We start from the raw sequence: 14,436 nt of genomic DNA, 5'->3' as shown, positions 1-14,436 counted from the left end.
TCTGTTGACAATTGAACGCCTAGCACAGAAACCTTTTGTGGTACTGTGAACTCTCAATTGAGTGGACTAATATGGGGGTGGTAGAGGTGTCTGTTAATGCTGAAAGTCCATTAAATCTCAATACACTGAAGTAAATGAAAACATATAATCCAAAACATATATTATTTATTTTTCACATTTTGATACCACCCTTCCTTCAAGGAGCTCAGGGTGGTGTATATTGTTCCTTCCCTCCTTTTTGTCCTTACAACAGCCTTGTGAGATAAAGCTGAGATATAGTGAGTGGCCCAAGGTCACCCAAAAAGCTTCATGGGTGAGCAGAGATTTGAACCTGGATCCTTCAATTCTAACACCAAAACCACTACATATCCTGGCTCTCTAACTATCACTAGTTTTTAATGGAGCAGAAATTGTCTGTTATTTCCAAAGTCTGTTAAATCAAGGGTACACTGTTAAATTGAGGGTTCACTATTCTAGTTTGCTTACCTTCCACTGTACATTTTTTTATAATTAGAATTCCTTTCTGCCATGCTGTCTTTTGAGCAATTTAGGGAGCAATCCTAATTTGCGCTGGAACAGGAAAGCCAGGAAGCTTGCACTGTATCCAGTACAGGACTGTGGCCAGAAGTGGCTTAGCCAGAGGCAAGGGGAAACTTTCCCCTTATCCCTGGGTAAGGGCTGCTGGTGCCTATGGGTCTCCTCGGACTTGTGCCACCTCCTGAGGTGGCATAAGTCAGAGGAGAGCGGAGCGGCTTAAAGCCGCTCCAAACCCCCCGGGAATGGGGATTGGGATACGGCATAACTGCCAGATCCCAGCTCCGCCTCCCGCTGCCTGCCCACCCTCCCCTGGGGCTGCCCATCGCCCTCCCTCCACCCGCCCAGGAACACCTCCCTCCCTCCTCCTCCCCCTCACGGCTACCTTTCATCCTTGCGTCGACTCATCTGAGCCAATGCAAGGAGCTGAGGGGAAGCTGGCGCGGAGGCTTCTGTCAGTCTCTGCAGGCTGATGCTTCTGAGAGTGCCGGTCTGGCTTCCTCCCGAGGAGGCGCAGACATGCTTTACGGCATATTTGCGACCCTCCCGGGCCGGCCCAAGGTACTTGGGCCAGCATAGGGCAGAGTTTGGATTGCGCCCTACGTCCTAAGAATGTTTACTATGGGATAAATTCCATTAAATTAAATGGAATTTAACAATACATAGAAAAACAGGCCTTGCTGAGGGAGAATCAGCATGGCTTCTGTAAGGGTAAGTCTTGCCTCACGAACCTTATAGAATTCTTTGAAAAGGTCAACAGGCATGTGGATGTGGGAGAACCTGTAGACATTATATATCTGGACTTTCAGAAGGCGTTCAACACAGTCCCTCACCAAAGGCTACTAAAAAAAACTCCACAGTCAGGGAATTAGAGGACAGGTCCTCTCATGGATTGAGAACTGGTTGGAGGCCAGGAAGCAGAGAGTGGGTGTCAATGGGCAATTTTCACAATGGAGAGAGGTGAAAAGCGGTGTGCCCCAAGGATCTGTCCTGGGACCGGTGCTTTTCAGCCTCTTCATAAATGACCTGGAGACAGGGTTGAAAAGTGAAGTTGCTAAGTTTGCGGACGACACCAAATTTTTCTGAGTGGTGAAGACCAGAAGTGATTGTGAGGAGCTCCAGAAGGATCTCTCCAGACTGGCAGAATGGCAGCAAAATGGCAGATGCGCTTCAATGTCGGTAAGTGTAAGGTCATGCACATTAGGGCAAAAAATCAAAACTTTAGATATAGGCTGATAGGTTCTGAGCTGTCTGTGAAAGATCAGGAGAGAGATCTTGGGGTGGTGGACAGGCCGATGAAAGTGTCGACCCAATGTGCAGCGGCAGTGAAGAAGGCCAATTCTATGCTTGGGATCATTAGAAAAGGTATTGAGAACAAAACGGCTAATATTATAATGCTGTTGTACAAATCAATGGTAAGGCCACACCTGGAGTATTGTGTCCAGTTCTGGTTGCCGCATCTCTAAAAAGACATAGTGGAAATGGAAAAGGTGCAAAAGAGAGAGGCTAAGATGATTACTGGGCTGGGACACATTCCTTATGAGGAAAGGCTACAGCGTTTGGGCCTCTTCAGCCTAGAAAAGAGGCGCCTGAGAGGGGACATGATTGAGACATACAAAATTATGCAGGGGATGGACAGAGTGGATAGAGATGCTCTTTACACTCTCACATAACACCAGAACCAGGGGACATCCACTAAAATAGAGTGTTGGGAGAGTTAGAACAAACAAAAGAAAATATTTCTTTACACAGTGTGTGGTTGGTCTGTGGAACTCCTTGCCGCAGGATGTGGTGATAGCGTCTGGCCTGGATGCCTTTAAAAGGGGATTGGACAAGTTTCTGGAGGAAAAATCCATTACAGGTTACAAGCCATGATGTGTATGTGTAACCTCCTGATTTTAGAAATGGGCTATGTCAGAATGCCAGATGCAAGGGAGGGCACCAGGATGAGGTGCCCTCATCCTTGTTATCTGGTGTGTTCCTTGGCCATTTGGTGGGCCGCTGTGAGATACAGGAAGCTGGACTAGATGGGCCTACGGCCTGATCCAGTGGGGCTGTTCTTATGTTCTTATGTTAATTTGCAGTGATGCAACTGAATGCTACCAATACTGACTTGGGATTCAGTGGAACTTACTCCAAAGTGTTAATAGGATTGTAGCCTTAACTGCTTACAAGTAATTCTCCATGATGACAGTGGGTGACAAGCATTCTAGAAATGTGAGGTGTACTTCCATAAAATAATGTACTTGACTATATTGTATATTGTAATACAGTGCACTTGGGGACAATGGTCATTTAGTCAACAGTAGTATCTTTTATGGAGTGCTGCCCTTGCTGGGGTAGCACATAAAACCTCCCACTTGAACATGCAGTCAAGAACACTTTAAGTTCTATAAAGATTTAAATGTGAAGTACTATACAAGTTTCAGAGGGGGAAAAAAACTGTTCTGTCAATTATTAACAATCATAGCTGTCTGTTTCATTTGCATAACACAATGGAATATTTGCTCTAGCCTTTTTCTAAGACAATTATACAAATATATGATTATAATTTTTTATTTTATGCCACTATTCACATAGGTTTCATGTGCAATTTTAAATCTTGACCATGCCAGCATGTAATATCTTTTCTTGAACTATTATCATTTGAATCTTATGAAGTTATCAAATATTGTTTCATTCACCCTCTTTTGTCTGCAAGATGTAGGAAGTGTAGGGCAGCCTTGACAGGTATCCTATGAATGTATATTGAGAAGGAAATCCTACAGTGTTCAGTGAGCTTAAAAAAAAAGGTAAAGGTTCCCCCCCCCCCGGCATTAAGCCTCGTCATGTCCAACTCTAGGGGAGGTGCTAATCTCCATTTCTAAGCTGAAGAGGGCTCCCCACACCTCCTGCAATGTCCTGCAGCCCTGTGTGAGTAAAAGCACCCCCTTGCCCCTCCTTAGCAATGCGATGCTGGGGATCATGTCACTGCCCTTGCCCCTCCCCTGCAAAAACTTACTTAGGGAGTAAATCTCCCTAAAAGTTTGAGAAACACTGGCCAAGAGGATGCACTTAAAATGGTTAACAAAGAGAAATTTTTAAATACCAATGAATCAAAGCAGGCTTATAAGAAAGAACAAATAAAGTACCTAGCAGAAAAGTGGGAAAATAAGCCACTTCATGGGTAATATTTGTGAGTCATTACTGGAAAAACAAACATCACCAAGACCTGGCAGTGGCTCAAAAAACGAAACCTGAAGAAAGAAACAGAGGATCTAATAATGGCTGCACAAGAACAGGCATTAAGAACAACTGCAATAAAAGCAAATGTAGAAAAAATAACAACAAACAGCAAGTGCCGTCTCTGTCTAGAAACAGATGAAGCAGTGCACCACCTAAATAGTTGCTGTAAAAACATCACACAGACTATAAACAAAGGCATGACAAGGTAGCAACAACGATACACAGGAACATCTGTAAAAATACAAGCTACCTGCAGCCAAAAACTGGTGGGACCACAAATATGAAAAAAGTTGTTGAAAATGAAAATGCCACAATATTATGGGATTTGTGACTACAGACAGACAAACATCTATGGCATAATGCACCAGAGATAACTGCAGTTAAGGAGAAAGAAAAGCAAGTCAAATTAATTGATATAGCAAAACCAGGTGATAGAGCAAAAGAAAAAGAACTAGAAAAAATCAACAAAATACAAAAATTTGCAAGTAGAAATTGAAAGGATGTGCTATTCCAAAACACCTTGATGAGCAACTGAACAGCATAGGGGCTGCAGAAATTTCTATCAATCAACTGCAAAAGGCAGCAGCGTTGCTGGGGACAGCTTACATTTTGCAATGGTATTTATAGGCTAAAAATCAGGCATCCCAGGTACATGGGAAGGACTCAATCTCTGGATAAAACCAACCAGTCAATAACACCTAACTGACTGTGCAAAAATCTCATAATAATATTAATAAAGAGGAAACTAACAGCCCAATTCTGAGCTGCCCTGGTGAGGGGGGGCTGCGGCGGCGCAGAGAGCAGCTGCCGCCGCATCCTGCGTGCCACAGCCTGCTGTGGGTGGTGCTTCGGGAGAAGGGGACTTTCATCCCCTTCTCCCGGGTAAGGGAAGCAGCCCCGCAATGGGGCTACTCACTTTACCACCGACCAAAAGGTTGGCAGTAAAGTAAAAGTGTTCATGTACGGCGCCAAGCCCTACACAAATGGACTGTATCTGGTGGAGCAGAGCCCCATGGGACCCGCCTCCCTCCCTGCCCCGGCATGCCTCCCACCCGCCCTTTCTCCACCTCCTGCCTCCCCATCACACCCTCTCCCTGCCCTCTCTCCGCTCTCCGCCTGCCTCCCCCCTCCCCAGAACACCTCCTCCTCGCCCCCTCCCTGCCCCTGATTACCGTGTTACGGCTTGGCGGTTCATGAGACTGCCGAGCAGCGGAAGACGGGCACCTGTCCGGTGCTAGCCCAGCTCCAGCCAGCACTGGGCTAGCACAGGCGCTGACCCAGCGGTAAGCCTCACAGACGTGCCATACGGCACATTTGCAACAGTGTGCTCAGGCAGAAAACCGGAGTGCTGAGCTCAGGATTGAGCTCTAAGGTAGCTCTATATACAGATTACATTTTTTAATGCAAACCTATCCTTGGGTTTAAGTTCCTATCCTTGGGCACCTATTCTTGAGATGCAAACCTATCCTTGGGTTTATGTTCAAAACTGGTTGAACATAGTCTACGTAGAATTTAGCAATGGGGGAAGGGAATGGAATAATCAAAGTTAAAAACCTGAATACAAATTTAGGCAATGTTTTCATCTTGATGGCCGTAATTCTACCTAGCCAAGAATAAATTTGTTCCATCTTTTATGTTCTATCTTCTTCTAATTGTCAAAGGTTCTATGCTGTTCCTCAAACTGTGGGTTGGGACCCACTAGGAGGGTCACCAATTTCAGGTGGATCCCCATTCATTACAATATTTTATTTTTAGTATATTAGACTTAATGTCAACATGACATGTGAGTACATTTGGGGAGATTTGAACTTTTAACAGGCTATAATATCTATGCTTTTAACAATGACAATGGAGCTTACTCCTGGGTAAGTGCACATAGGATTTCAGCCTTTGGGATTGTTAAAATTGTTCCTGTTTGATGATGTCACTTCTGGCCATGACATTGCTTCCAATTTAATGACATCACTTCGGGTGGATCTTGACAGATTATCATTCTAAAAAGTGAGTTGTGGGCTAAAAAGTTTGAGAAACACTGTTCTATGCTATATTCAATTAAATATTTCCAATTATTTTATTTATTTATTTATTTATTTAAAATATTTCTACCCCACCTTTACTCCACCAAAAGAAGATGCCCAAGGAGACTTACAATTTATAGAGTTAAAAATAAATAAAAATAAAAATATAATATACAAGAGAAAAAACAAAACTATAATAGAAAAAAGGGGAATACAGTTGGGGGGAACACCAATTGGAGGAGGGCAATAAAAATACTCAAGGAATATTTAACAATTTAATCCTCAAGTATAAGTTTTGCCACTGGGCAGAGAAAATGCTATTCGCTATAACTGCTAATAGTTGATTACTCTGAAAGTTCTTCAACAAAGTTGATGGTGTTTCGATAGTGAGAGATAGCAGCACAGAGATATGGACACAAGGTGAGGTCAACAAACATCTTGATGAAGCATAGTATATTAAACACCACAAAAAATAAAGATGCATTCATAAAACTATCATTCACCTTATCTGCATGATAATTCAGTCTACACCAGGTTCTTTTACATGGTTGAATCAAGGCACACTAACATCTGGGTAAAAATATTTGCTTTGGTATATCTGCCTGCAACTCTGGCAAATGAGCAAGTTGCCTATATCCAACCACAATTGAGACTTACAACCAACCAAGTTCATAATATGTTAGTTAGAAAATGATTACTGGAGCTATATTTAGTTATCTGCTTTCTATAGGAAATAACCTGTTAGTACAAAAGGCCCAATTAATTCACATTACTGAGGCTCCAATGCCTATTCTTTTTATGTCAGCCACTTTATTGGAAGTTATTATTATTAAGAATGTTTATATTCAGCTTTTCAACAAGAGTAGTTCACAAAGTGGTTTACACAGTGAAAAAAATCAGTTAATGGCTCTGTGTCCCCAAAGGGCTCACAATCTTAAAAAAAAAAAATTGAAGAGACTTCAGCAACAGCCACTGGAAAAGATGACATGCTGGGGTTAAGAGGGACTGTTGCTCTCCTCCTGCTAAATACTGTATAAGAGGACACCATTTTAAAGGTGCCTCTTTGCTGATTTAGCAGGGGTTCTCTCTCTCTCTCTCTCTCTCTCCCCCCCCCCCCAGGTCTTGTTGTAGTAGTTAAATCCATCTTGTCTTTAATATGATGGACAGCATGTTCATATTCTAATATCACAGTCACTTTATAGCCTGACATACATTTCTTGGGCCACCATTACAAAGCTGGTAGAAGTGTGTTAAGACATTATACAGTAAGTGTGAATTAAGTTGTTAGTTGAGCAAGTGATGCTCAGTGCCAGCTTCAATGGTCCATGATACCCTGGGAGAGCATCCACCCTCTTAATCCACCACCACTGCTGCACAGTGAAGAATGGGCCACCACCTGAGGGCGTATTATCAAAGCCACCACCTCCCCCAAATAGAACAGTAACAGCTACCATTACTACTGTTAAATTGAGGATTAGGGATGATAGTTTTATCATGCCACACTTCTACTCTGCAGTGTTCTTTAACTTCCATCCTCAACAGGCACCAATTCAGTTAAGGAATAAAACAGCCCACTTCAGAATGATCAACCAGCTCTCTTTTTTCCTTCCTTCTTACTACATTGACCAGCAAAAACCATATTCTGCAAACTTTAGTTCATTTGTATAGATTAGCAAAGGAGGAGTCAGTGTTGTTGCTTGCCGATAGTTTTACCAGTTGATAACAGAACTTCCTGTTCGTATATGCCTTTCATGCAAGTCATGCCTAGGGTGTGTGACCTAGTGTGCTATCCTATGCTGCACTGTGGCTGTTGTGGTGCTAGAGAAAAGAAAAGAAAAGCTCCTTAACATGCATCTTGTGCAGTTGTGTCAAATTCAGAAGTGTGAGATGTTTATTTAAAAGGACAGTGTGCACTGTTCTTGTAAATAAAGCTGGAAGCCTTATAGTTCTGGCTTTAGGGAAGCTGCACAGGGATCAAGGTAAGGAGGCAGATGATCCACTTCTTGCACAGGTGAGGAGGAAGTGGATTTTTACAGCTTGCATCAGTAATGGACTGGAGGAAGGCAGCAGCAATCTTGGATTGAAGCACAGCCAGAATCTGCTGTCTCTTCGGAGCCCTCAAAATCTGCCAGTGATACACTGTGCTTCACCTTGTCTTGTGGCTGGGCTGACAGTGGTCATGTTGAGAATTGCTCACCTCAGGATGAGACATAATTCTGCAACCATGGTGTTACCTGACGACGTAGGTATAAGAATGAAATGGATGACCGGAGGAGGTGCTTATGGCTTATCATGAACATGTGTGCTTATGGCCAAACAAGACTGTGGGGAGATCCCTACTGAATTGTTTTTTTAAAAAATAAAAAGGAGAGGAAAAAGGAGGTAACACTTTCCTCTGCACTGCTTTCCCTCAGTGGTTCTCAACTAAACTTTTTAGCACCAGGACCCACTTTTTAGAATGACAATCTACTGGAACCCATTGGAAGTGATGTCATTAACCTGGAAGTGATGTCATGGCCAGAAGTGACATCAACATCCAGGAAAAATTTTTAACACCCCAAACAACAAAATCAAATCAATCAATCAATTGAAAGTTTAGAATAAGTATAAAATTTTATTAAAAATAAAGAACCCTCCCAAACCGTTGATGATCTGCTAAAAAAAATCCCCCAACATCCCAAAGGCTGCAATCCTATCCACAGTTACCTGGGAGCAAGCCCCTTTTGACTTACCATTGTTAAAAGCATTGACTTACCATTGTTAAAAGCATACATCTAGTAAAGCCTGTTAAAAGGAAAGATCTGTAATATTTCCCCGAATGCAGTCACATACCATGGTAGCATCAAGTCTAATTTATCAAAAATAAAAATACAAATTGATATGAATGGGGATCTTGACCTACAGTTTTAGAAACACCATCCTATGTTAATCACCTCCCCCAGGCTGAAATTTAACAGGGTTAAACAGCCAATGTTGTACTTATTTCTACATGTGTGCATTTTGTCTTCATGACATATTGATCCACTCTGTCAGAAGGAAATTTTTTGTTCCAGAAATGGAGACTTTTATGCACGGGAGGAAAAATTTAATGAAGAAAACTTGTGAGGTGAGGTACAGGTGGAGGGGACCTCAGCAGTGGTGTACAAGCTTGTGACTTTCATTGGCCACCAGGCTCTAGGCTGGGTGAAAAATGAACCAGGGATGTGTTGTTGGAAGGGGAGGCAGGTGAGGCAGTGCCTCCCCACTGGAGTCCTCTGAAAAGCGCTGATCCCCACGAGGTGTGAGGCGGCGAGACATATGAGGCAGTGCCTCCCCATCAAAGTCCTTCGAAAAGCGCCACCGCTTGTGAGGTGCGGGGTGGGTAGGCAGGTGAGGCAGTGCCTCCCCTCCAAGTCCTTCCAGAGGCGCCGCCGTGACGGGCGGTGCTGAAGCAGTCACCACCCATGCGCTTGCCCACAGCAGCGCTTCTGGAAGGGCTAGTCCCTGTCGCGAACTTCAGCCAGGCCTGTGCGCGTGAGAGTGAGTGTCAGGCACAGCAGCCGGGTCCTGCTTTCGACTAGCGCCACATGCGAAGGCCTCGGGGGAGCACCAGCCCCGCCCTCCGGAGACCGTTGGTGGCGGGGCGCGCGCGGGAGGGCCCCACCCTCTCGAACGCCCCGCGCTGAGGTAACGAGCGCTCCTGTCGCGTGACTCACTGGCGCTCGCACGGAAGGGGGCGGGGCGGGGAGGGCGGTGTTGCGGGCGGGCGCGCCCACCTCCTTTGCGCGGTGACGTTGGGCGGCTTCCTCGCCCTAGTGCCTCCCTGCTCCCTCCTCCTCCACCCGCCCACGGCTCCCGCCTCAGAGCCCGTGACCCTCCGCCGCTCCTCCTGCCGCCGCCGCTGCCCTTCCGTGCTCTCTGGCCGCGGCGGCGATGTGACTCCCCCTCCCGGCTCGGCCCGCCCCAGCTGCGCGGCGAACATGGCGGAGGTGAGCGAGAGCCGCGGGCGGCGGAGGGAGGGGAGGGGAGAGGAGGCGGAAAGCAGTCGAGTCGGGGCCCGGCCGGGAACTTGTTGCGCCGCCCGCTCCTGCCTCGCCTGCTTCTGCGCTTTCGCTTCCCACAAGTTAGTTACTGCGGGCGGGAGGAAGGTCCCGCCATGGGCCTGGCGCCTGCTGGGGTCTCCCCTTTCCCCGAGGACCCCGGCCCTTCTGGAACTTGGGGGGTGGCGGCCTCCTCTTCGCCTGGGGGGAGGCGGGGGCAGGTGGAGGAGAGGGAAGGAGCTGATCTCTTCCTGCTTGGGACAGGCAGGGTGGCAGCCAGGCTGCTGCCCCCTCCTTTCTCCCAGAGGGGGTGGGACAAAGATTTGCGGAGGGGGGAAGAGGTATGGGGGAAGGGGTAAGAAGTAGGGAGGCTTGACTTTGCTCTGCCGACTTCGGAGTATGTTGCCCCACTCCCCATCAGTGGGGAGAGAGTGGCTTCTGGCTTTGGAAATTGGGTCCTTCGCTCTCCCCCCCCCCCAGCAAGGGACAGAAGAAAGAGATATGGAAACTTAACAGAGATTTTGTGTGTGTGTGTGTGTGTGTGTGTGTGAGAGAGAGATCCCCTTGTAAATATTCTGATAGACCACATTCTGGTTCTGGGCTGGAGAGCCCATTATAATAATTTTAGTGTATGCGTTTATAATAATAATGATAATAATAATAATTTGTAACTTTCTTCCAGGAAGTTCAAAATGATATTTAGCCCCACAAGAAAGTTGTGAGGCAGATGAGGCAGGCAGCCCGATCCTATGCTGGGGCAGCGCCAACAGCACACATGCTGCCCCGGCAACAACTGTTGCAATTGTGCTGAAAGGCACTTCGCTGCTAGTGGACAATGCGCAGCCCTAGTTGTGAGGTAGATGAGGTGGGCAGCCTGATCCAGTGCTGGTGTAGCACCAGCAGCCTGCATGCTGCCCCGGTAGTGGCTGTCGCAACAGTGCTGTAAGGCACTTTGCTGCTGGAGGGCAATGCTGGTGGAGTAGCCAGCACTGGTTGGCATTAGGCCTCAACACCAATGGAATGCCAGAGAAGAGTACCTGGTAGTAAGTATCCCCACCTCTCAGCAGGGAGGCATTGCTCTGCCAAGGCAGGGGTGGGGGAAGGTGGGGAGGAACCTATACTGGGAAGAGGAGGGTGGGCTGCAGGGCAGCTTGGGGCAGGGAGAGCAGCAGAAGTTGCTGCCAAATTCTATCCCCCTTTTTGAACCAAAGAGCCTAACATGGGTCTCCTTGGTTCTGTGCTAGCTTAGTAGCTGGCACAGATTTGAGTAGACCTATTGGAGCTGCTGGAGTTCTACGCAAGGTAAGGGAACATCAATTCCCTTACTCTAAGGAGACCTCAAACTGCTGCTCTGGCACTGCTGGATACAGCCACGGCTATTTTGGCGCCGCTATACCATGTCGCAACAGGCACAGATAGAACTGGTCCCCGAAAAAGGAGATTTTTTTTTCCAAAAACCACTGAGCAGGCATTATAATCTGGGTTTCCTATATCTATACACAACATTTATGTCATCTCATTAACTTCCGCAACCATTCAGAAACTGGGTGACGTGTGTGCGCAGTCACGGGAAGCTGAGCTTTCACTGCCACAAGCACTGGTCTCTGTATGTGACGCTGTTTTTATTGGGAGCATGTGTGGCTCTTGAGACAATTTTATTGGAGCAGGACAGGGTAGGCTCTGCCTCCCCTGATTGCATGTCCCTGATGCTTATTACATTGCCTCCTAGGCAATTAGTTCTTCTTTTTAGACTTCAGTAGTCTAAATTTAAAGATCACAGATTCTAAATGTGAGATTCTATATGTTTTGTTTCTGAACATTTTGGTTTATCTTTTCATACTATCTTTTTCAACCATGTGGACTGTAAATATTTTAAGAATTAAAGGTAAAATCCTTGCACTGTAAGAAGAGAATCAGTGTCGAATTGCGGTTTTCAAACTCTCCAGGAGTTTGAAACCTGCAGTAAGTCTGTGAGGGACGGGGGGGGGGGGGAGGCAGCGACGCAATCAGATCGCATCGCTCAGGGGGCTTCAGGGCCTGGGATGCACTCACTAGACCTTGTAGCCGCCATCCCTGTGTCGCCCCACTCTCCCTTTCCCTGACCTGGGGAACCCTGCAGGCGCTCACATAGAGCTCCCTGCACACAGGGATGTCGGCTGTAGGGACTGAAGGGTGCACCCCAGTCCCTGCAGCCCCGTCAGAAGGGAAAGCAGAGCGATCGTGCTCTGCTTCTGGTTTTGCACAGCAGGGCGCAATTGCTCCGCTTTCACTTTTCCTGACCTGGGGAGCCCTGCCGAAGGTTGCGTAGGGCTCCCTGCACCCCCAGGAGGCTGCAGGAGGCTTGGGCAAGTGCACCCAAGCCCCTGCAGCCCCCCTGAGCGGAGTGATCCTGCGGATTGCACCGCTGCCTTCTCCCTGTCTCCTGGCTACCCCTGCCCCTTAAGTGGGCAGAGGCCAGGACCCACAGGCTGGGGCGTCGCAGTACCCCAGTTTGAATACCACTGGTGTAGAATAATGCTTAGAACAGTAGTTCCCAACCTTCATTGGGATGTTACCTCCTTAAGGCAGTAGCAACCTGACTGGGACCCTGTAGCTGTCACTAGTATGGCACTTCTGGGTTTCCCTGCCATTGCCACCACTGAACACAGTTAAATGACCCTCCCTCCTTTTTACTTACCTGTGTTCAGCAGCAGCAAAACCCAGAGAAGACATACTGATGGCAGCTAAGGGTCCACAGTGGATTGCTATTCTCCTTAAGGGGGTAACGTCCTCCCAAAAAAATGTGCGCGCTTGCCTGGGAGTTGTGACTCCCAGATTGGGAAATATTGGCTTAGAATTTGGATGTGAAAAGTGGGAATCCCAAGTTCAAACTCCCATTCAGTGATGATGCTTTTGGGGTTGAGTTGAACAACTTGCATTTCCAGTCTAACCTATGTGACAGAATGATTGTGAGACTGAGGCAGAGATTGTATGCGCACTTATGTGGGAGTAATCCTCATTGACTCCACAGAATTTAGTGTAAGTACATGTGCATAGGCTTTCGCTGCTTGTGCTGAGTTCTTTGAAGGTCAAGATTCAAATGTAACAAAGTAAACAAGAATCCTCAAGTCAAGGAAGGCTGCACGTAGCCAGCAGTTTATCATTTCCTCATTTCAGGCTTAATGTGAACTTTTACACAACTGTATGAAGTTGTTTGCAAATGGATCTTTGTCAAAAATGATTTCATTGTGGCTTGAGGTAAATCAGCAATGATATAAACACATGTAGGTCAGATGGCATCGCTTCAGGCAGCGTTAAATACTTAACAGTTACATTCTGTAGCAAAGAGAATTAAAAATGATTGGTTAACTTTTTTGGTCAGAGTGCTTTACAAGATACTTAAGTATCTTGATCTTAGGAAACAGTGACATTGTAGCCTCTTTCCTTTGTGTGTTGCTTTTTCCTATTGAAACCTTGCACATGGATTTTGTCTGACCTCTAAATTGCTAAAGAATTTATCAGTTATGAATAGTAAGCACTTCAGGGTCCTTCTGTGATTTTTGTCAATGGCCTTGTAGACTTCACTACAATAGTAAATACGTTTGCATGAGAACTTAGCCTTTACTTTTCAAAGCACATTTTCAGTATTTAAGATTTCACTGTGACGTTGTGAATGTTCAGTGAATTTTCCCTCTTCCTGACTGTACAAAAACTTTTAATTGTCATAATATTTCATATTGGCAGAAGTAAAGCTGTGTTGAACAACTGTCTCTTGTTGTAAGAAGGTTATAAGAAAAACCCTCCTGGATCAGGCTAGAGAACCATCTAGTCCAGCAGTATCAAATGTAAGGCCTGCAGGCCAGATGTGCATCCCAGAAGCAATTTATCCAGTCCCCATTATAATTGGACTACCAACTTGATTGGGCTATCTCATACCTTGAAATTATGAACAAGATTTGTGCATTTTCTTTTCAGTCATGTGCAGCTAATGAGTTTCTATGTTAGAACAAAGTGCTGATTTCTGGCCTTCATCTGCTTAATGATGTTGCTTCCAACCCTCAGCAGGCGCAACTTTGGCCCTCTGTATGAAACAAATTTGACATCCCTGATCTTGTCTAATATTTGGTTTCCCACTGTGGACCACAAGCAGGAGAAGTAGACTTGCTTTTCTCCTGCCATTACTTCCTTGCAACTGGTATTCAGAAGCATACAGCCATTGGATCTGGAGGTAGCACATAGCCATCATGACTAGTAATCATTAGTATATCTGTCTACCATGAATTTGTCCAACCCGCTTTTAAATCCACACCGATGGCCGTTGTCACATTTTGTGGCAATGAATCTCACACACTAATGCACAATGTGAAGTATCTACCATTTTTCTGTCCCAAATCTCCTGCCTTTTTCAATGAGTGACCACTGGTTCTAGTATTGTGGAAAAAAGATAAAAGCTCTCCATCCACTTTCCATTCCATGCATAATTGTATAGGTTTCAGTCATGTGTCCCCTTAGTGCCATTTTTTGGTTACAACATCCTAAACATAGTAGCCTTACCTTGAAAGGAAGGTGTTGCAGCCCTCTTTATTTGCTCTCTTTTGTACTTTTCCAGCTGTACAATGTCCTTTCTAAGGTGTGGTATCCAGGACTATACACAACATTTC

General features: G+C 45.8%; 2 protein-coding genes across 2 annotated transcripts in view; one reads left to right on the top strand and one right to left on the bottom strand.

Annotated features, from left to right (window-relative positions):
• Window positions 1–9,738, bottom strand: part of DNAI4 (dynein axonemal intermediate chain 4) — a 38,767-nt gene extending 29,029 nt beyond the window's left edge. The window contains exon 1 of the mRNA XM_066624592.1: window positions 9,473–9,738. Within this exon, the coding sequence (XP_066480689.1) occupies window positions 9,473–9,738 (266 nt within the window). The remainder of the gene's footprint in view (window positions 1–9,472) is intronic.
• MIER1 (MIER1 transcriptional regulator) overlaps window positions 9,557–14,436 on the top strand; it is a 49,124-nt gene continuing 44,244 nt past the window's right edge. The window contains exon 1 of the mRNA XM_066625260.1: window positions 9,557–9,745. Coding sequence (XP_066481357.1) covers window positions 9,737–9,745 — 9 coding nt within the window. The 5' untranslated portion in view covers window positions 9,557–9,736. The remainder of the gene's footprint in view (window positions 9,746–14,436) is intronic.

Source organism: Tiliqua scincoides, chromosome 4 (genome assembly GCF_035046505.1).
Source record: "Tiliqua scincoides isolate rTilSci1 chromosome 4, rTilSci1.hap2, whole genome shotgun sequence".
NCBI lineage: Eukaryota > Metazoa > Chordata > Lepidosauria > Squamata > Scincidae > Tiliqua > Tiliqua scincoides.
Note: the sequence above shows the minus strand (reverse complement) of the source record. Positions and strands in the feature narration are given on the sequence as shown.